The 23,626-nt window shown below is 39.9% G+C and overlaps 1 protein-coding gene across 1 annotated transcript in view; it reads left to right on the plus strand.

The window, feature by feature from the left end:
- The window catches only part of rin3 (Ras and Rab interactor 3), a 54,301-nt gene extending 36,290 nt beyond the window's left edge, over window positions 1–18,011 (plus strand). Inside the window, exons 7-12 of the mRNA XM_088925679.1 lie at window positions 499–1,833; window positions 5,506–5,814; window positions 10,304–10,435; window positions 11,958–12,121; window positions 13,632–13,985; window positions 15,515–18,011. Of these exons, the coding sequence (XP_088781805.1) occupies window positions 499–1,833; window positions 5,506–5,814; window positions 10,304–10,435; window positions 11,958–12,121; window positions 13,632–13,949 (2,258 nt within the window). The 3' untranslated portion in view covers window positions 13,950–13,985; window positions 15,515–18,011. The remainder of the gene's footprint in view (window positions 1–498; window positions 1,834–5,505; window positions 5,815–10,303; window positions 10,436–11,957; window positions 12,122–13,631; window positions 13,986–15,514) is intronic.
- The last annotated feature ends 5,615 nt before the right edge of the window (window positions 18,012–23,626 follow it).

Below are 23,626 nucleotides of genomic sequence, written 5' to 3' on the forward strand. Positions count from 1 at the left end.
TTGTTTTTATTTGATGTCATCTGTTTATCAAGTTTAGAATCACTAAGACATCCTTAATTATGCAAGACATTTGTTGAGTTAAAAAGAGTTTGGTCTTTGGAGACTTAAGGTAATTAACTTTTTACCCCAAACCATATCTAACGTAGGTAATTTAAATTCTTCTATCACGTTTGAATATTTTTTACAGTCTCTCCACAGTCATTTTGTGCAATGTTGAGTGTTTCAGTGTCATATCAACTTGTGTAATATATTTCTGTAAAGAGAATTTGCGCCATCCTTTGTCTTTTTGTATTGCTTATTAATAGTGACTGTCAAAATTAACCACTAACAGACACATCTACTACTATTACACAACTAGTAGTATTGTAGTTTTTCTGATATTGCATGGCTAGCTGTTAATTTGTGCAATATTTTCAATTGAAAATGCATGAGCAATCCAAAGGAAGTAACTTCCTTTAAGACAGAATTTGTTACTTTTTTTCACCTTGGCTTTTGCAGATTTCTGGGGCTCTTCTCTGAACCAGAGAACAGATACTGTGAGGGATCGAAGTTTTAACACCAGTGCCGGAGGTTTGAGAACAGGCCAGCATTTCCAGACCGATGCAAGTCACTGCTCATGTGAGATTGAGCTGTCAATAGGAAATGACAGGCTGTGGTATGTCAATCCTATTTTTATCGAAGAGTATTGCAACAGCCTGCCTTCAGCAGCTCCTCCCATAACCAGAAGCCAGAGTTTGAACACTCCAAACACAGTGCAGCCAAGGTACAAGAGACCTCCTCCCATCCCACCTCGGCCTCAAGCAACAGAGGAGTTCTTGGGTGGTACAAAGGAAGCAAAGGACAAAGTCAAGCCAAATGAGGAATCCAGCAGTAGCCTGGTCCTCACAGCTCAGAAACCTGAATGTAGCGCAGAGCAATCCAAACTCCAGAAGCATGCTCGGATCCCTCCAGTGCCCCCGAGGAGGAGATTGTCTGAAAAGCTCTCTGAAGAGCCTCTGATAAAAGAAGAAGTGATATCCTCGGAGAAGAAAGATGTTGACTCAGTGCCTGTTGCTACACTGATCTGCATTGAAGATACCCAAATGGCGGAGGCTCAGTCAGAGAAAGCCCTGGTAGTAACAAAACCAGCACAGAATGATTCTAAAACTTCATCACTGGGAACTGTCAAACCCCCTGTGGCAGTGAAAAAGATGCCTCCAATACCCCCTCCAAGGAAGAAGAGACCTTCTCAAGTGACACTTAATACTGAACTTGGGAAAGTAAATGAACTCACTCCAGAGGGTTCAAATTCATCAGCACCTAATGCCACAGCTGGGAATGAACCAGGATTTTCACCTCAGACCTCCAGCACGCCAAACACAGTACGGAAGTCTCTGAATTCTATGGACCTCAAAAGTCCTGATGTCTCTCTGTTCTCGCCTGAAGGAAACCCCACAATTCTTGACCATGACTCATATTCCACCAGCAGCACAGAGGAGGAGATGGAATCCCACAGTCAAAGCAATATAAAGAGGAACCCAACCATCATGCTAGACAAAGCCAAGCAGCGGTTGTCCATGGTCAACATCTCCCACATGTTCACAAGCTTTCTGAGTGCCGACAGAAAGCTACAGAAGAAGATAGTAGAGCTGGCTAGAGACAAGGACTCATACTTTGGGAACCTAGTGTCGGACTACAAAACCTTCACCCTGGAGACTATGAAGAAACACTCCTCTAGTACAGAAATGCTCCAGGAGATCCGCCAGATGATGACACAGCTCAAGAGCTACTTGATACAAAGTGCAGAGCTTCAGGGACTTGTGGAAACTGCTGTATACACAGATGAAAAACTAGGTAACACAATTTCTTCAAAATATTTATTGTTAGATGACACATTACCATTTTAATCACCTCTGAGATGACATGATGCTTGCAATCTTATTTTTCCTATCTACTGTATTGACATTTCATTGAGGTTTATGTCAGGTGGTAGTGGAGGTCAGTAAACGATTCTCAGATGTACTTAATAAAAACAGTAGTTCTACTCAAAGGGTAGTTCTTTCTTTTCCTGCCTTTTGAGGGCATTTCTTGCTGGTGGAGAATTAAATCACAATGTCCTTAAACATGCCCCTTTCTTGTTATACCATTGCTTGCGTATGTGCCGCAGTGACACAGCTCCAATCCTTTGTGTTACCACATTTTGGAAACTGTGGAGTAATGTTTAGACCTCCGGTCTAAGGGGGTTTGATGCTCAAAGACCAGTTGGGACACGGACATTGTAACTTTGAGACAGATAGTAAATTTGATTGCTGCAGTAAAATGTTAATGCTATTAAAGATGGTACTCACAGGGATGTTATTGTAAATGAGTATACTGTATATTCTAAATAGACTTGTCTGGTACTATCCTTTTGTAGTTGGAGTTGTAAAGCTCAGAGACCAATTCTTCTATCTGTAACAATCTCCTCCTGTCCTGTGTTTATGATTTTGTTCTCATTCTGTGTTTTTGATGGATTACGTATGTAACAGTTTTAACATGACTATTTTCCCCATCATCCCAGGTTTCTTTCTTATTATCAGATTATCAGAAAATTACAAGTGCATTTCAGGAGGGTGGATTCCAATAATCATGAGCTATTTACTATCTATTATCTTGTGCCCTGGGTAATGGTTATATGATTGTGACTTGACAAGCAACCAAATGGCATTACCTGGGCTTTTAAGAAAGCCTTTACCATTCTATTTTGCAACTATAAAAATTGAACTATACTGTATATTCATGTTTTCTTGTGCCTTTAAAATCTGCAATATTGGATTGCTTTTTCCATGCTAAAAATGTTGATATGTGCGCTGTCCTTTTCAAGAAACTCTGCCAATCCAGTTCTAACATTCTGCATTAGCAGCTCCTCCATGAAGCATATTACTGTGGGATGTGCAAACAGACAGTTGAAATGGATCATGTATAAAACCAAAGTACTTATCCACAGGTTGCAACTGCAACTGTTAGAGCAGTATGTGAATGTGATCAAATGAATACTACTGTTAGATCATTCATGAAGACTGTGCACCTGTTGATCTCAGTAGGAAGCAGAATAGAGGCAGTCGAAGGATGGGAGTTAATGTGGGTTTCCTCTGGGTAGTCCAGTTTCCTCCCACAGTCCAAACACATACTGGTGGGTTAATTGGCTTCTGTGAAAACTGGCCCTTGTGTGAGTATGTGCATGTCTGTGTCTGTGTGTGCCCTGTGGTGGACTGGCATCCCATCAAGGGTACATCTTGCCTTACGCACTTTCATTGCCAGGATAGGGTCCAGTTCCCCTGCAACCCTGTATAGGATATAGTAGTTGGAAAATGGATAGACAGACATTACTCGTGCAGACATCTTGCAGTGTGATATGATTATTGATCATATTAAAAATGCTTTGCAGACACATACCATAACATGATGTAAATCTTCCCTTTACCTGTTTTATTTTTATCAGTTTTTGAGTGTCATCAGAGAGGCAAGCATTTGCAGATTATGCTTTGAAATTATTTTAGCAAAAGAAGGTTTTGACAAATATTTTCTTATAAACATTTTGGTTTACAGTGCACAAGAAAATTCTTTGTTTCAGCTCTGCTACACAGAAAAAAGCATGAGATGATGCTTTACTTTCCTATTTTCATGCGTTTAAAAATCGGTTACAAGACCTTTGTAATTTTATTCACCAGTGAGTATCCCCATACAGTATTCACTACCTCACCCCTCAGTACAATCATTGATAAATATACATCACCATGTTAAACTTTACATGAAAAAATCATCCATAGAGGCAGATGAGTATTAATAGTTTTAACACATCCACTTGGCGATCATAGATTTTTTTGTTAAAATGTATCATTTTTAGCTTGTGGGATGCTAATTCCTTATAATACTGTAGGATATAGACATAAGTGCACATACAGTATATAAGTTCAAGTAGGTAGCTGTGTTAGGATGCATAGGCTGCAAAGGAGCAGGAATTGGTTTATTCTATGCTGAATGGAAAAGAGCCAACATTTTGGCTGTGTTCCGAAGGCAAAGGAATAAACTTTTACCTGTCCTTTGCTACCATATATATAAAAAACTCAACTAAAGACTAATATATACAATTTGCCACAGAGTATTCAACATAATCCACTAATACAGGGGTTTTATGTCATTTCTGACTAAAGGTCTCCTCTTTCTTAGGAACAGCTCTTAGCAAGGAGCCCCCAGTAAGAATAGGTAAGAGAGGTACAAATGAGAGGAGACCATTTTACCCTTTGGCTAAAGAAGTCCTTGTTCTTGGCTTTAATGCAAAAGAAGGGTAAATAAAAACAAACATAAAATATACATTTTACATATCCATAAATAATATTTATATTTTTTTTTATAAAATGTGTTACTTTGCACATACAGTATAAGACCTTGACTTTAAACCCTCCCTTTTACTTGGGAAGGTCTGTTATGAGAAGGTGTATTTTGTTTTCTAGCATTTACATTTTTTTTTCTGTGTACATTGTTCATTTTTTGCATAGTTCCGTTTTACGCATTTGAAGGTCTGGTAAAAGTAGCCCATGATTGAAGTGTGCAAAGTTCAGTGAGAGGAAGTGCCATGGGTCACATTTTGCAGTTGCGCGAGACTGTTTCTCCATTGGAGAAGGGGCATGTAGCAGCACTGACCAATTTACACACTGCACTTTGTAACAGTGACATTAGAGACATCTTGTCAAAGATTAGTATGATGTTGTGTTTAATCTGTATGGGGATTATCCTTAAGGCTTCTGAAGAATTGAAGAATAGTAATCTGAAGAATAGTAGATAATTGACTCACTACTCTTTCTAAAGAAGTTCGCTGGTTTGACTGGTCAGTGTCTTTGAGGATTCTGTCATAGTCCTCTCTCTTCCAGAATAAAAATGTTCATCAGAGTAGGACCTTCCTTAAAGTCCCAGAATGTATGCGGTTGCTCTTATCCAGACAGATTCCATAGCAGAAATATTGTTTTTTTAACATGGAGACCAAACTTGTCTACAGTATTCAAACTGAGGCCTTATTAATGTTAAGTTGGATAACATCCCTTGATTTAAATTATATGCTTATAACTATATATCCTATCATTTGGTCTTTTTAAGGTCTTTCCACATTACCTAGAACTTAAATGTACTGTGTCAACACAAGTGTTTCATGAGTAGACTCTTATAGCTCAATGTTTCCCATTTTGTATTTATAGTTTTTAGCACCTACATGCCAAACCCTGCACTTATCTACCGTAAACATAATCTTCCAGGTGTTTATTCAGCCTCGAGTTTTTATAATAATTTTGTATCTTAGTTATTGCTTTGCAGTGTTTTAGTTTCAAGATTTATTGTACTTCTTTCAGATGAGATGTAGAAATTGATTCTTTCATAAATACTCTGCAGTACTCCTTGAGCATAGCCTTATGATTAAATAGGAAACGGAAGGAAAAAGTAGAATATGAACTGCTTAAGTCATCTTTTTTAATTCATTCCTGTTTTAAACTACAGAAGCCATTATAGAGGCAGCTCTGTGCAAGAGCGTTCTGAAACCAATAAGGGAAGCAATCTACAATGGGCTAAAGGACATCCATACCAAGGACTTATCTCTGAAAAGACTGAAAGACAACCAGCAAGTTGTGTTGAACACCACCACTACTGACATGGGGGTGACCACCAGTGTGCCTGAGACCCCTGTGATGGAGAAGATCCACCTCAAGTTTACAAACCTACACAAAGAATATTCCCCTGAAAAGAAGATCGCAATCCTGCTCAAGACCTGCAAGATCATCTACGACTCCATGTCAGTGGGCTGTCCAGGTGAGCAGAGCAGACTGACTTATTACACCTGATAGTTATTTTAATATACTGTATGTTTAACATAAGAATGTCCTTTCTTTCATCACACTGCACCACATTTCATACATTCCTATTTCTTGCAAAGAGTTTTGAATTCATGTTTTTCTAGATTAAAATATTTCCAAATATTTTTTTTTCTGTCTTAAATTTAGAATTGCTAGTTGTTTTTGTTATACACACTGTGATGTTTTCAGGGGTTGCTGGGTTATGATCTCAGAGAAAATCTAACAAAGTACTTTGGCCTCAGTTTAACAGTAACTGAAAACACAACCAAGCCCCCCCCCCCTTTTTTAGAAGCAATAATATAAGCAAACAGAATCCTTAAGATAAAAACCAAACTTCAATATTACTCACTTTGTCTTTTCTAGAGCCCAAAATGAGCAATCACCAAAAGCCAGCCTACCTCTCAGGTCTGCATGAAACAAGAGAACCAACTTTTCTTTCCCACATACTTTTAAAGCCAGCCAGACCCAAGCTAATCCCTCACAGCTGAGACTCTTTAGACAGGAAATGAGCAGGCCATTTCCCCAAGGCATCTTGGGACTTCTAGTTCCCCACCCCCCTGCTTAGAAGAACATACAAATTTTTAAAGAGGTTCAAAAAGTGTAGAGGCTTCTCAAAACACTAGGTCCAAACTACACTCCCTCTATGACTCTGCCCAACATCATGTCACAAAAACCCATTTAGAATAATCCATTATACTGTATTTCTCATGTCCGAGTCTGCCCTGTGACCTGGATGAATGAAATACCTTTGAACCATTTGACTTTTAAGTCATGGGCAACACAGATTCATACCTGAAGAACTCTAATATTTGTGTAAAGATATTACCAATTTTCTAAAATCAAGATAAAAAATCTTCTTAAAATTAGGTGAATTTTGGTTTTTCATCAGAAATCAAACATAAATGCAATAAGTTTGCATAAAGGCAGAAGTTGTGGAGAAAATTAAGCACTGAAGATCATTTCTCTTTCTCCTCAGGGCCAAGGGTCTTGGTTGTTTATTAGCAGCGGTCTATGAATGACACTTCTAAAACTGCATTTCTAAAAACAGTATATATTTAGCTAGAAACAATGTAGAGTTCTACTGTTTCAAACTTGGCTGAAGCCGAGAAAAGGGTTCCTGCTTTTCCAAATCTGGCCTCATTGACTTGGTTTCCTTTTCTGTGCTGGTAATACAGTTTTATTTTTCATGTGGACGCTTGAAAGGTGCTTCTGTGCTGTACTTTGTTCTAAAATGTTACGAAGTCCACAGTAGATGTGCTTTAAGAGAGCGCCTATTATTCAGGGATGAAATGTTTGTTTTGATGTGATTCTGGAATTCCCTGGTATTGGATAGGTAACAAGATCATCCCCACTCCAGTCACTCTGCACATATTACTTTAAAGAGTTGCATTGCAAGTGCATTGATATTGCCTGTAGTGTGCATTATACAGTAGGTATAGATCTTTTTAAAGGTATTGAAGTCGTCATTTCTGACATTTATTTGGACACAGTAAAATATGAAATTGTTTTGTTGGTTTAAAAATGACAGATATAGGTGTATAGGTACTTTTGTGTGCTAAATTATGGCTAAACTTTCTTGAATACTGGAAAAGATTCTGGGATGAAATTTATTACAGATAGAGAATGAGCTGTCTAAACTAATTTTGAGAAACTCTCTTTCTGAGAGAACACAATTTACTTTTTGTTAATATATTTTTATGTATAAAGTGAAAATTATTGCAGAATCCTTCAAGAATATTTTTTTTTCCCTAATGTGTAATAACTTGCAATAACTGCTTCACCAAAGGAATACAGATGTAGTAGGCAAAGGACACAGTTTATGTTTGATGGTGAAAATATTTCTTGTAAAGTTCTGTACCTTATAAAGTTTTCTTGTGGCGTGTGAGGCAGAGTTTCATTAGCTTTGTTGGACAGAATAATTCTCAGATCTCAATCCTGCTGAAAACTGGTAGATCCCATGGAGCATACACTTCAATCTCAAACACCATTACCCTCATTACAATTTCATTGAAAGTGAACCCAGCCAGAGAATGCCAAGGGATTGGGCTGCAATATTTTCATACACCCAAGATAATATGTAGATTGGAAGACTAATATCTTGATCAGAGAACGTGTTGTTCTACACTTGTATATTAGAAGAACAAACAGAACTCTTTGTCTATTTCAAAACTCTATACAGTAGGAATGGGTAGTGGTTCCTGAAGTATTAAAATATCTGTACTATGTAGACTTAATTCCTAACCCTATCCCAGATGGTAATACTAGTCCCAAAATAGCTGTATACACAGCACATTTTTTAAGTGAAAAGCAAACAGCTTTTGACAACTGACAAACCTTTTAACAACACTTGTTCAATTGTTCAGACAATCATCTTGCTCTCTCAGCACTCCTGAATTGTTTACTTGTTCTATGGTATTTTCGTAACCTTGCAATTCTCTGGATCCCTACCTAATAGCCCCTTACATCATGGATATTCAAATCCAATGTCACAAGTTTTAAATATAAAGTGAACATGAACAAAAAACAGGCCTAAGCTACATCAGCTTTTTAAAACCAAACAGTGATTCCTTTTCACTTTGCTCAGTTCTCCACCTCCCACTCACAAATAAGTCTCAAATCTGCTTTCTTCTCCAAATTTCTCCCCCAACTCCCAACAATTCCTACTACCCCCTGCTACTGGCGTAAGATGTACCTGTAGATACACATTTTAAAAAGGCCCCATCCCACTCGTTCCATTCCAACCAATAACAGATTTCCTTCTTACTTTGTCACTTGAATTTTTTAGCCAGTTCTTGTGGTAAGTCAGTTATGCCCAGTTGTGCTCTAAAGGCAGTGGCAGAAACACCAGGCTGACACAACTGAGCTTGAGAGAGATGGCTTTTAACAAGAGAAATCTTCAGTTGTGGTGCAGGATTCAAGATTTTTTGTCGTTTTAAGTCAAAAATGGGTGATGAGTGGAGATCACATTTAGAGACCTCTTTCCTGAAGGAATTATTCTTTGTGGCATTCGTGTTCTGTTTAATTCCTTTACTTCCTGTTTCCTGACATTTTTGAGCTCTTCACATTATTATTTTGCTCCACAACTGACTCCACCTTCAGAAGACCATTAATGTCTTGTCCTTTAAATGCACTTTCATTTTCCAACTATACTCCTCCTTTTAACCCACAATAGTTCTTAATATATTGTTACAGACAGAAGATCTGTGCCCTCTCTGCACATACTGTACAGTAGGTATTTTGTCTCTTGTTCTGCTAGTGGCAAAAGTCACAACTATTGAAAGCACTACTATTAAAGTAAATAGGACTCCATATTAGACAAGTGCATGAATGAGATACAAGTCAAGATTGGAAAGTAGTAAAAAGCATAATGTCAAATGTTTAACTGCTGTGAAATTTTGAACAAAGGGAACAGTTAACAGTTCAGTCTGCTAAACCCTGACCTTTTTAGCACTGGCCAATTACTAAATTCATGTTTTCTAAGCAAAAATGGTTGTACTGGTGTTCAGGATTTTTTTAAATATCACTCTAAAATGTAAGCAGCAATTGACCTGCCTTGACATACAGTAGTCTTTATTGTATTGTCTGTTTTATTCAATTTAAATGAACTCCCCTCAGAATACACATGCTTAAGGTGAGTTGTTGCCACAATATGTTTTAATTGAGAAAAATAGGCATATTTTTTACTTTTGACCTAGGTATCATTTAATCTAGCCAAGATGAGATATTTGATCGCAATTGAGGACTATAAAAGCAACAAACATTTTCTGTTAACACATTTTTATTAATTAAGAAACCTTACCAGGTTGAACTGAGTTCATTAGAAGACTGTGATCAGAGATAAAACAGAAAAATTGAAAGCCTCTAAGTATTTTCTTTCTTTACTCTTGACTCATATATATGATATACTAGATGCATAATGTTCTATTTCAAAAGCTTGTTAATTTCCTCCTTTCTGCATTTCTACATTTCCTTTGTATCTCTCTCTATTACTCGTGACCTCCTCACTCCTCCAACCACCTACAGTACATTTTCATTTCCTCATCTGTTTATAGTTTTGTGCATCCTCGATAGGAGAACAAAAAGATGCCTTCTGGATCAAAATAACAAACAAAAAATTAAGACAACCTTACAAAGAAAAGATCATCTGCTCTTGTTGCTTCAGACAGTAACAGTCACAGTGTGCTAATGTATTATGTACAGTATAACGTATAATGTAGATTTCTAATGTATATCTTTTAAAAATAAATAATGAATATATTGATATGCTTACAATTGTAGCTGACGATATGTGAAATGCTGTTAGGACTTTCTTATGGTATTCTTTGTTTTGCAGCCTTTTTTTCTTGCATTTACCTATTACAGAGTGTGTTGTGGTTTTACGTGAAAGGTCCAGATAAAGACTTCCAAGGAGTTTCTGATTCTGCAATTTATTATCTTTTATCCAGGGAAGCACCATGGTGCAGATGACTTCCTCCCAGTGTTGATGTATGTGTTAGTGAGGAGCAATATAAGTGCGATGCTGCTTGATGTGGAGTACATGATGGAGCTCATGGACCCTGCTTTGCAACTTGGAGAAGGTAGAACACATGGATAACTGCTTTTTTTTAAGAAATGGACATTCATTTTGTTGATTAATTAAACTACAAACATGTATCAAAATACAATTAATCTATAAGTCCCACAGAATGTCTGCACAGTGCATTAACAATTAAACAAAACCATAGTAGCCTATGCCCCAATGAATTGTTTTATTTTGTTACACCAAAGCTTAAATATAATTAAAATAATAACTTTAGGAAAAACATGAACAAAGGTCGCATGCATACAATATGTCTCCAAACTTCTCAGTGTGTTATTGTTGAAGAAAGTCATTCAGTTCTCTGTCCTAACAATGTCCTGGAAAAAAAAATCTTCCCAGTCCCTGTTAATGAGAAGTAGCTGTTAATGAGAAGTAGCTCATTAACATAAACTGATTGAGTGCTGCCACCACCAGTAGAGTTGGGACTGACAGAATCATGTGCTGCGTTGCGTTTGCTCCAAATCTTTATACTTAGGCTTAACACTTACTTTACACTTTATATTTAGGCCAGAAACTTTAATTTTGCCTAGTCAGACAACAAATCATATTGCTACATTGGCAGTATTAAAAGCTTAAGTGCTTTGTTACAAACTCCATGCAGAATTAGGTTTTAGGAATTAGGTTTGCAAAAAAGGTTAAGACTTATGCATTCATCATATTTTACTTTTGATTTTTCTTTGCAGTTTGTTACTAAAATGTTTACTTTGAGTATTTTTGATGATTAAAAATATTTTAAAAAGAGATGTATTCACCATCTGTAATTTATGAATATGGGACATCATCAAAAGTGGATGAATACTTTTGCAAGGCCTAAGTTTGCCTAGGTTTATTCCTAGGTTTTAGCATATTTAACATATATATATACCTTAAATATTGGCTGATGCTTTTCCGGTTTCAATTTTTAGAAGTGGGCAAAGTACTGTAACAACATTTTTGAAGCTTATTATTTTCTTTCGGCTTTATACTTGTTAAATGTATCTGTCTGACATAAATTATAAAAATAAATGTATTGTTAAATGTGATCCCTGGCAAAGGAAAGAATGATCTTATTCAGTATGATATGCTTGTTTTTATGCAATTAGCCTAAACTAATCTTTTTTTCAAAGCTACTAACACTGAAAGCCAATCTCAGAAGGCATTTGCCTGGAGCTTTGAGTAATATAATACTGTAATATTCACTTTCTATGACTACATTATTCAGGATTTGTGAAGCTGTAGCTATCTGCTTCATCAAATTCTGCCATGCTAAAACACTGTTGCTCAGAAAAGTGAAGCAACCATGCATCCGAGTTTAATCAGATACCAGTTTTACCAACATTTTACAAAAGATCATAGTGCAGTACAAGAACTGAGGCAAAACAAAAAACAAGTTTTGCAAGAAGGTTAGTTTACGGTTAAGTCCCTACACTTGCAAGACAGTTTTCTACACAATACTTTCAGCAGTTTATTAGTATTATTTTACAAAACCACCACAATTCTGATGAAGATTTTAAATTGTTTTGGCCTCTTCTTGTTGACAGGGTCTTATTACTTAACCACAACCTATGGCGCCCTAGAGCACATTAAGAACTATGACAAAGTATCAATTACAAGGCAGCTGAGTCTTGAGATACAAGACTCTATTCACCGCTGGGAAAGACGTCGGACTCTCAACAGGGCCAGGGTGTCCAGGACTTCAGTACAGGTACTCTTCATGAATAGGTGTACAACTCAGTGATTTCTAATTGTTCACCTACTCATTTGTGTTTTCTTATTTTGTTTAATACATAACATTTACCTTGGAAAAAAAGGGGAAAGCAGTCTCAAATTGGAATAATGGAGATTTTGATTGGATAATTTCAAAAAACCTTGTTGGTAGGCATTACAAACATTAGCATAAAGAAAGTTTGTGGTCCAATTGAGAAGGGTTACTTTTAACCAATAAACAATTGTCTATTATACACTGCAATATCAGAGTATAGACCTTGTATTGCATATTTTCATAAATTCATAGATAAAAACATCTGCAAGCTTTATGAGCTGAGACTACATTTTGCATCCTTGTGTCAATGCAATGGCAGCAGGGGCAGTGTTTTAGTTATTTAATTTTTAAAACAAAATATTCAAGTCACATGTTATAAGGAACAGGGCTACATATTACAGCATTGCTGCCACATGGTAATTTTGCAGTGTGGAGAATCCTCACATTCACTTGGTCTATTATGGCACAAATTGAGATGTTCATTAAGCTTATTAGGGAAATGGTGATTGAATATATCTTGTTTCTGTTTTAGAATTATTATCAAATGGTTTGTGATGGTTATTATAAACAGCACCATCCTCCCTTACTGACCCTCCCTCAGTTACCAAATGTTTAGAAAATTGGATAGTCATGATCCGTGTGATCTCTTGTTAAACCTCGGAGAACAGCATCTTGAGCATCTTTTCCTCGAGCCAACTGACCTGAGAGCACTGCTAGCACAGCACTGGATACTGGCTCTGATATTTTGTGATTGAAAACACTACACTTAATACATAACCACCCAGCATAACAAAGATATACTGTACTGTACATGTAACCTGCTACTTCTTAGCACTATATACAGTATTCTATTATAAGTAAAACAGTGATTTGCAGCTTTTAGCTTGAAAGTAATGGTGAAAATGTTGGAATTGTTAAAGATCCAATCATAAATTCCTAGAATGTGGTTTCTTTAATGCTTTGCCTTTTACAGAGAGTTAGAAATGAAATGACAAAGACAATCTGTTCTGTCATCATAGTTTTGGCACTCATCAGCACTTTTAATATGATCACAAGCTTCATAAACTTAATAAATTAAAAGGGATGTTTTAGAGTAGTTACAGTACATACAGTATGTATAAAACATGTACAATATATAAATTAGGTCAATGTACAATATATATAGTAGGTCTTATAGGTTATTAGGTAATTAGGTGTACAAGAACTGTTGAAACACTACTGCTGTATTGTGTCACAGCAGATGTGTATTCATGTCAGTTGCAAACACACAACTGAATTTTCATGGCTTTTTCTCATTTGCATTAAACTTTTGTGGGAAAAGTGTTGGATGTTGGATTTAAATGATCAGCAGTATTTGTATTTTTCAAATTTCAATGCTTCAGCGATATTTTCTGCACAAAATCATTAGTTTTTGTCTGACGTGTCCTTCTGCATTCTCTGTTCAACTTTGCAGGATTTCATCAATGTCTCATTCCTGGATGCAGGCTGCAATACAAAGACTCTGGGGGCTAGACCCACCACCACGGTCCAGGACTTGTGTAATCAATGTGCAGAGAAGTTTGAAGTCCTGGAACCTGAGTGTTACCAGCTGTTTGTTCTTGTAGACGGGATATACCAGCAGCTGTCCCCTGATGCACTGCCCCTCACTATCAAAGCCAGCTTCCACGAACCCAGTGAACCCAAGAAGGAATATTATTTTGTGTACAAGCCTATGACCTCCGAACAAGAAGCCGCAAAACCTCCACCAACTGAGACGGAGAGCCTGATATGAATGACAAACTGTCATGTTCACAAATAAGGACATCTTGTAAGAAACTATTTATAGAATTCCTTAAGCGCATTCATAAGAAACGCTATGACTTTGAGCTCCTACAGTATGTCTTATTTTCAATTTAATTGTCTTGTCTTGATAATATTTTTATATTCTTCATCATCATAATGAAAAAGAAAAGAATTCCCCTAAAGATTGTGTATAAAAAGGGTTCTGTAAAATAATTTAGTAGTTTCTCCCTGTTGTGTTTCCTGCTTTTCCAAATAACACAGGACAAGCAATGCATCTCTACCTCTCTTGAAAATAATACAATGATGTGCAGTTGAAGTCTTAATGGTTATCAAAATTCCAAACATTTATTACATTGAAATATGTTTATCTACTTTCATGGTACACATAAAATACATGTTTCATTATCTAGGAGCAGTGGCTCCTAGAAATATGTGTCAGCTACTGTAGAACATATCCCAAAAAATTCTCCATTCATTTATGGCTTTTAATCATGATCTCCACAATGGCAAAACTAGACCTTAAAACACAATAGAAAAGGAAATGCTGAATACCTGAATACCTAAAACCACTTTTAACTTTCCTTTCAGTTCTTGGATCCTAGGCTCAGTTCTAGTTAGTTGACTCTTGTGTGAAGTTTGCAAGTTCAATATTTCTGGTGCTTTCACCTCCTAAAGACATGCTGATTAGGCCAATTGCTGTCTCTGAATTGTTTGTGAGTGTGCCCTGTGATAGGCAATTCAGCCCTACCTTGCACACACTGTGCTTCCAGGATTTACGCAGTTTGTTTGTCTCAACCCTTATCAGAACAAAATGGGTTTTTGAGAATGAATAATCTAAATAAGGTTTAGCATTGCTGTTCCCTCAGAGATTTTCTCTCCACATAGCGCCTACAGAGTGGCATTTAATTTTTAAACAAATATCTTAGCTTTTTTAAAAAATAAAATAATTTTTATTAAAATTCCAAATACTTCACAGCACAATAGTATTTCACATGAACATCAGCAATAAATTATTTCAAATAAACTTAAATACAAAAAGAAATGTTTTGCTGTAATAGATCATTCATATTCAATAATTAAAGATATGTTATGAACGTTTAGTAACACTGATACTGTATATTTATGTCAGTTTTGCTCTACAGATCATAAAATATACCACTTACCTGTAAAATAACCAAAAACAAACAGTATAGCCTGGCTCACTTGCTTTTACTTTTCCTAGAGTCAGGAAGGCACAGGCGGATCCTCTGTTTTTTTGCCCTGATTACATTAGTAACACTGACAAAGTCTACAATCAAGAATTAGAAATAGCACAAAATGCATTTTAGCACAAACCACATACCATGCAGGTATGTGTGAAATTTGAGTGATGCAAATGAAACATTTCTCACATTTTCATCTGAAATGTTCTCGTCACTATGGATTCTTGCTTTCTTGCATTTTCCTCCTGGGTTGTTGTGTAGTGTTGTGCAAGAGGAAGGTTTCAAATTCACTTTTAAATTATCTAAAAATGTAGAATCATGTTTGTCTTAAGTTGTACATTTTGTCTTGCAGAGTACTGAGGGACGCACCAATACACTGTGAGTGACAGAATGGCCTTGATGCTTTAGAACAGTCCTTCCCTTCATGAATTTTCCTTCTTCAAAAGGATTGCTTGTCATAAGAACTTGGCTTATGAGCTATGAACACGTGAACTTGAACCCTCGGATAAAACTGCCATCTCACACTCAGAGCCTCAGATACACACAGCCCAAACAGACTGAACAAATCATGTTGAAATATCCTCTTGGGACTTTGAATGCCCATATCTTGGAGGGAGACATCACCTGACACTTTCATCTTAAATATGGAACTGTGCCAGATCCCCCTTCGATTGGTAGTGTGTTATAGAGGATCTACACATAAAACCCCCTTTAACAGGAATTACTGTAGGTGGCGATTAGACCAACCCTGATGTAATTAAACCTACCCAACCTCACTTTGGTCATCTGTTTGCCTATCCTCCTCATGGTAAAGAAAGGAGCAGTGGAATGAAACCTCGATCCAGTTGGTCCCATTTAGGCAGTCCTGCTCTTACAGACTTTATTATCTGACCTGCGGACCAAGACGTCACCCTACTTGATGTCACTCTTTCCATGCTTTTGCTAACCATTTACTAAGAGCTAGTGTTCTTTTAAGGTCTCTTTTTGTTTCTAATCAAACTATATATTTTTGGAACCTTCCATTAATAACAAATACTTTCCATGAGATCAAGTTTCTCACCATCTGTAAAACTGCAAGGGTCTTATATAACCTCTGTCTACGCTCTGAGTTCTTAAATAGGGAATTGGCTCCCAAACAGGTGAAGCCAATCTCCGAATAAACTAGTGAGAATTCAGGTAACCCCAGTTCATTCCAGTTCTGGAGTGTCTCTATGCTGCCCCCCCGATGTGGCTGCTCTGTTACAGGAACATTCAAAATTACAGCCCGCAAAGCAGATTTTGTACAACTATCAGTATATAACAAGCAGTAATATACTGTAATAAGCAGTAATATATAGCAATAATATATAATGATATAGATAACAGTATTTCAAATGTGTTGGATGATGTAATTTTTAATGGTGGCACCAGATTAAGCTAGGAGTAGCCACAGTTTAATCACTTCTCCAGTGCACTCTAACCTTGCTTTTATATAGCAGTCCAGATTTCCCTTGTCCTCCCTTCTCACAAATGCATGTTTGTTCATAAAGTTCTATACTACAAGCTGACATGCAGAATTTTCATTTAAGTTCTTCTTATTTTGATTGTGTTTGCACTAAACAGATGTCTTCAATATCTCCAAACATCAGCATAAAACATATTCAAAAACTGGAATGTTGTCATTGTACTAAAAGTGCTTTTGAATGTCCTCAAGTCAGAAAACAGACTATATCTGACAATTACAATGGTTTTTTAAATCATTTTTCAGTTATAATGATTGTTTATTATTTTTTACAGTACAGTGGAAAATTGCATGTTAACTATTATCTAAAACTGTATTTTGGAGAGGGCACAAATTTCTATAGTAACATTCTATTATACATCACTATTGTTTTCATCTATACTGTAAGTATTTGTAAACTTTGTATGCCTGTGCCCAATTTAAAGTGTGCATTACTACAACAGGTATTTTACAAAATGTAATCTATGTTGGTATTCGAAATGGTGAGTGAGTTTCAGCACACATGCATTAAAGACACTGACTAAATGCAAGAGAATTGCTATATTTAAACAGTTTTCTGAAATGGGAATTTCCTGCTTTCATGCATTGTAGAGTGTGGAGTTTTAACAGCATCTTCACAGTGGAGACATATGTGTAAAGTATGCATGCTGGGTTTTCTAAATTAGTTTATCTACTCTTAACCCAGGTCTGGGAAAACATCTTCATCTTACAATTTTCATTCCAACTCATCTCTTATTTAATTAGGCTAACTTCAACCCTATAACAATGTCTTGGTCTTCTCCCATCCAAGTGTCTGTGTTGTAAGAAATTCTCCTAAAGCAGAACAAAGATTATTGTAGGAATGCTGATGCAGTGTCAGTATGACTTGTGACCAAACAGCATTGAAAGCTGTACAAAATAAATGACCAGCTAAACGGAGTTCTCACTGCTACATTTCTTTGTAACAATAAACTAACAAAAATAACAGCCTGGCATTTCATGAAACCAAGTGTTAAAACAAGTTAAAAGGTCTCATTATCAACTAACTAAGAGCTCAGTCTTATGGATATTAAAAACCCATTACTAAATTCGAAATTCAATGCTTTTTGTGTGATCATACCCCCTAGTGGTGGAATTACATTATGTACTTGTTTTGCTACCAAAGATAATACTATACAGATTCTATTTGCAGTACCCGGATGCTAAATAATGAATACAATTAGAAATGTTCCTTAGGTTTATTCCTTAAGGCTTTAAGGCTTTCAGCATCCCATCGATCTGTACAGTATATCAGCATACCAATACCGGTGAGATTTAACAGAATTATTCTGAGTGTGTAGGATTTTTAAGACATAAAATAAAATGTGCATTAACATGATAACTGTTACGAGGGTCTGTTTTTTCAAAATTACAAACTTTATAGTCAAAGTCTTTAAAATGTGGAATCTCCCCTGTTTTACTCACAGATGTTTGATGTTTACAAGCATGATTTACCACTCATTACAAGCACAGCGAACATAAGGGAAATTCTGATGCTGTGCTATTTACACTTTTACTCATAGATGTATGTGATGACAGATTTCAAGGAAAGCATACTGGTGATGTGCTCCACTTATTCAGACCAGTGGTCTTCACAGAATGTGTAAACCATATGCCTGGACCATTCTGCTGTTATGTTCTCTGTTAATTCAGTGCAAACAACTCCCTTTACACACACACTTATCAAGACTTATAGAGGGAATTCCAAATAAACTGTCACCCACAAATATAATTTAAAATGTTGTTTACAGAGAATTTAGCACAAGTGCAATCCACCAGCTTGTGTAGTACGAACTGTTAAAGGTCTAATTTAAAAAACACTTTCTGTTTGCTTACTATGTTCACAATGGCTTCATATATGGAGTTTTTAATGAAAGTTCGAGAGGAATGAAGGCAGCCGCGCTCATTCGACACAGCTGCTGCAATTCTCACTAATCCTGACGTAAGCAACCGGTCTCCATAAATATCAAACGTCACCCTCTCCTCTTCCTCGTTCGTTTTCTGCATGGTTTGTTTTTGCCTAGCTCGAATCCGTGCTCCCTTCTCATGGATCTACAAATCCGCCGCTCCGATGAAGACCTTTTCTGCAGCGCAGGAGACTCTCCTACCCTTCTCGTCCAGTCAACCCCCCACAGCTCCCCTCACTTCCGTCTCATCGCCTCCTTCAGCCGCCGTGCCACATCAGCGCCGCTCATCTCCCAGCCAGTCCTCACAAGATCCAACTCCTCGCCGAAGACTGCGTTCCGCCGTCGTAGTCCCTCTCTCATTACAAACCCAGCCTTCCCGTTCCTCCACGGCAAAATCTCCAAACAACCCCGGCTTCTCTTGAGGATGTCCCTGCCGCCGCGCTTCATGCACATCGGCCCCCCCTTCTCCTGGATCATCTCTCGCGATTTCCAACCGGACCGTAGCAAGCCTCCAGAGGATACTTCGAAAACATGGCGTCCATTTTAAAAGAAACGGTTCCAAAAAAAAAAAAGCTCCGTTTTCCCTGTACTTAACCGCAGTCTACACAAGGAAACATCAACTCCCCAGCTTCCCCCGGCGCCCTCTGATGACATCACCCGCGCCGCCGCCACTCATCCCAACGTGAGGACCCCGAGGCCGCCCACGCCTCTGCCTGTCGCATCTTCTGTCTCGTCTTGTCCTGATATGTCCGTGTCTGTCTCTTCTTCCAAGCAATCCATTCCTCTGCTGAACAACTGCTCCTAGCCTCTTCCACCCAGCCTCCTGCCCCCTTGCTGCCGAGTCTAAGGCCCCAGGCTCACGCCCCTCCCCCCCTTCTCCGCTTAATCTAATTTCTGCACTCTCCTCTGTCTCTACCTCCGGCGTCCAACACGGCTCAAGCTCCGCCAGCTTGGTGCCTTCGGCCACGGTTTCTTTTCTTTCGGCCCATGCTGCTGTCTCCACGGCCCGAAGGCCAGCTAGTAAACGACCCCCAGCTCAGCCAGCAGGCGGCCCTTACCCTCCCCCACCCCCTGGCGTCCAAGACGACTCGGCAGCCTCCTCAGTCCCTAACGCAGCCTTCGCCCCCGCTTCAATTCCTCAACAGTCTTCGGCTTCCATATCCCAAGCCACTGAGCTTCAGGCCCCAGATCCGTCAAACCCCTCCTACCACAACCTGCTTTCCGCTCTTCTTCTCTCCTCATCTTCTCCCTTCCCCGGTGTCCAACACGGCATCCGTCATCCCATGCCTTCGGCCCTGGATTCCAATCTCCCCTTTACTAAGGACTTTCCTCTCCGAACAGCCGTTCCTCTCCCAGCTCCTCCTAACACACTAACGTTTAGTCCTCCTCCCATTCCCTTTTCACTCCGGCAGCAAATTCTGAGGTGCGGACGTCAATCTAGCTCACCTTCTCTCTTCCTCCACTTACAACTCTGATTCTAAAACAGTCGACTGCAGCTCGATTTCCGTTACTCTCAAATCTTCTGACCCTCACTCTGCTTCAGTCCTTCGAATTTCAGACTTCTGATTGGCTTTCAGCATTTTCTGCGACACCACGTGCTCCGCCTTTCCCCAACGTTGTCAGGAACTCGACGATTACATGCACAGCATCCCCGATCTATCTGTCCTTTTCGAGGGCTCCCTGTTCTACGATTACCATAAGCAGTTCTTGGCCGAGGCCGCTGCCCGCCTACTCCAACGGAACCAGCGCACCTACTGGGGAGCCCTCGACATTGAGCTTTACTGCCGCACTTTCACCGATGTCCAAGCCCTTTCCTGCGACTTCTGTTCCTCTCGGACACATTCATCAAATCTTTGCCCAGATACCATCCGCAAGCCCAACCCTGACTCCGCCCCTTCTCCCCCACAGCATCTATTCTCCCGCCAGGTCTTCTTCAAACCTTCCCGGTCCAAAGATGTTCGCGGTCGCCCCATCGTGACGATCAGAGGCCAACAAATTTCCAACATCTTCAATTCCTCTACACGTACCTCTCCCCTTCGTTGCTTCCTTCACATTCGCAGCTTCTGCGGCAAAGCTCATGCTCGCTCTGCCTGCCCCCGCCGGCCCTTCCATGCTCGCTCCACCTTCAGCGTTCCCAAAAGACTACTGGCTTTTCCGTCTACCCCAATCAACATCCCCGCTCTTGCTTTCGGCCTGCTCCGTCACCCCGACCCCTCTTCCACCCACATCTTACTCGACGGCCTTTCCTTCGGATTCTCACCAGGCCCGTGCACACTTCCTTCTTCCTTCGTCTTTTGCAAAAATTTGCAATCTGCCACCGCCGATCCCCAGTCCATTGATTCCTTGCTAGCATCCAAAGTCGAGAATGATTTCATGATTGGCCCACTTGACTCTTCCCCATTCCCCGCATACCACATCAATCCCATCGGCATAGCGGTCCGTCTGGGCGCCTGGCTCACTAAGGCCAACATCTCCAGCGCCGTTAAAGTTATGCCTCCTGACCCAGACCTCTGGCACCTCTTCGGAGTTCATTGGTGGAACAAGTTCTTCGCAGTCCGCCTTACCTTCGGACGTAGGAGTAGCCCAAAACATTTTCGGTACCTTAGCCAAAGCTCTCGGCCGGATCCCCTCGAATAACTATAAGCTTCCTTTTCTCGTCCACCTTCTCAACGATTTCCTTACCATAGACTTTCCTCACACCCCACATGCAAGAGCCTCCACCACACTTCTTTCTGTTTTTAGGAAACTAGGGGTACCCCTTGCCATGGACAAAACAACTGGCTCCTCTCATATAATCCAATTCCTCGGGATCACCCTCAATTCCATCAATTTCTCCGCTTCCCTGCCTCGCGACAAAATCGACAGGATCCAGATGTATATCTCTATCTATTCTTCCGCCAAATTTTGCACAAAGAGGGAACTTCTCTCTCCACTCGGCCACCTCAATTACGCCATGCGTATCATCCCTCAAGGACGGTCTACCTTCTCGACCTCGCCTCTTCCGTGCCCTCTCTTTACCACCACGTAAGCCCTTCAGCCAACTGCAAATCCGAGCTCAGGCTTTGGCAGCTTCTCTTGGCCAACTTGAATGGCATATCTCTTTTCTACGATGACCTCCTCTCTGACACTGAGGATATCCAGCTTTTCACAGACGCAGCCCCCTCAGTCGGTTTCGGAGGCTATTACAAAGGCCAATGGTTCGCGGCCCCTTGGCCTCCTGATTTCTTTCCAATCCCTCTCGCCAACCAGTCATCGGCCCTGTCAGAAATATTTCCAATTGTCGTTGCTGCTTCTCTTTGGGGCCACAATTGGAAACAAAAAATCATCCTCATCCATTCGGCCATCCATGCAGTAGTTCATATAACCAACAAAGGAAGGTCTTCATCCCAATCTATCATGAAATTACTCTGCTGCCTTAAATGGATTTCTCTCACACATCAATTCATCCGCGTAGCTGCTCACATTCCAGGCCACCTTAACGAGATAGCTGACTCTCTCTCTCGCTTTCAATTCAGGAACTTGGCACCAGATGCAAGACTGAACCCGTGCACAGTACCTCCCTATTCGGAACTCACGTTCCTCCGAATCATCCTTTCCATCGCGATCTCCAGCTGGCCCAGCAAACTATCCTCTTAGGGATCGCCCCTCGAACTCTCAATTCTTACTGCACTGCCCGGAACGGCTTCCAATCCTTCCACCTCTCCACCTCTTCCGCCTTAAAGGCTTTCAGTGGCTTGAAAACCACTTCCGAACCTACGCGCACCACTTACCTCAGACACCCTTGAATCCTGCCTCAACGTTGTCAGGTCAGGTTACCACTCACCCTGGGTCGACCGCCCTCTTGAATCTTTATTCTTGTTAGCCTTCTTTATCTTCCTAAGGCGCTCCGAAATTACCGCTAATTCCACATCCTTCAATCCTTCTCCTCAACCCTGCTTATCCAACATCTCCATCTTACCTTCCGAGACGCTGACCTTCTATCTCAAGAAAAGCAAAACCAACCCACTCAGATCCGCCACTCTCGCCTATTATTCCAAACTCTGTTCCTACACAAGCCCTTACGAGCCTCTATCCCATTACGCACATCTTCGCACCTCTGCCGGAGCTTCGCCTACTGCCCCTCTGTTCGCAAATGAGAAGGGCCGCATCATGATACCCTCCTAAACAATTCTCCGGGCACTCCTTTAGCTCAGGGGCCGCATCCTCTGCCGCTCGCCAGGGCATACCCAACTATCGCATCAAGCAACTCGGCCGTTGATCCTCCGAGGCTTACCATGCATACATTAAAACTAACCCCAGTATCCTCAAGCAGGCACTTTCTCTCCTCAGCTGAATTGGCCCAATAATCTTTTGTTTTTGTTTTTCTGCACTGGTGACTGGGGGTCCCGCTTGGTTCTTTTGGGGGTCCTATCCTCCCCGTCCAACAGCCGGGAGGTTGGCCCTCAGCCAAGCGGGTTACGCCAAATCTCCACATCACAATAAACGATTCTAATTTCTCCCAACCTTTCGGCTGCTGTCATTCCTCGTGAAATGGAGTTTTTAATGAAAGTTCGGGAGGAATGAAGGCAGACGCGCTCATTCGACACAGCTGCTGCAATTCTCACTAATCCTGACGTAAGCAACTGGTCTCCATAAATATCAAACGTCACCCTCTCCTCTTCCTCGTTCGTTTTCTGCATCCCTCCTCCACCCCCTCTCCACCTTTGCAGCTACCCCATTGGTCGCATGGGGGTCCTATCCTCCCCGTCCAACGGCCGGGAGGTTGGCCCTCAGCCAAGCGGGTTATGCCAAATCTCCACATCACAATAAACGATTCTAATTTCTCCCAAGCTTTCGGCTGCTGTCATTCCTCGTGAAAGGTTGAAAAAATACCCCCGCTACTAAATATAAGAACCCCTGCTCATTTGGTTGCTACTGTAGTAGATCAATGGTTTAAGAACTCCATCAACCCCTTTGGATCTTTGTATTGTTGCTCATCTTGAGGTCATCTGAGCTGAACAACTGTGAACAACAATTCTTGTTTTGCCAAAAGCAAAAT

This window comes from Atractosteus spatula, chromosome 9 (assembly GCF_055471065.1).
Source record: "Atractosteus spatula isolate fAtrSpa1 chromosome 9, fAtrSpa1.hap1, whole genome shotgun sequence".
Lineage (NCBI taxonomy): Eukaryota > Metazoa > Chordata > Actinopteri > Semionotiformes > Lepisosteidae > Atractosteus > Atractosteus spatula.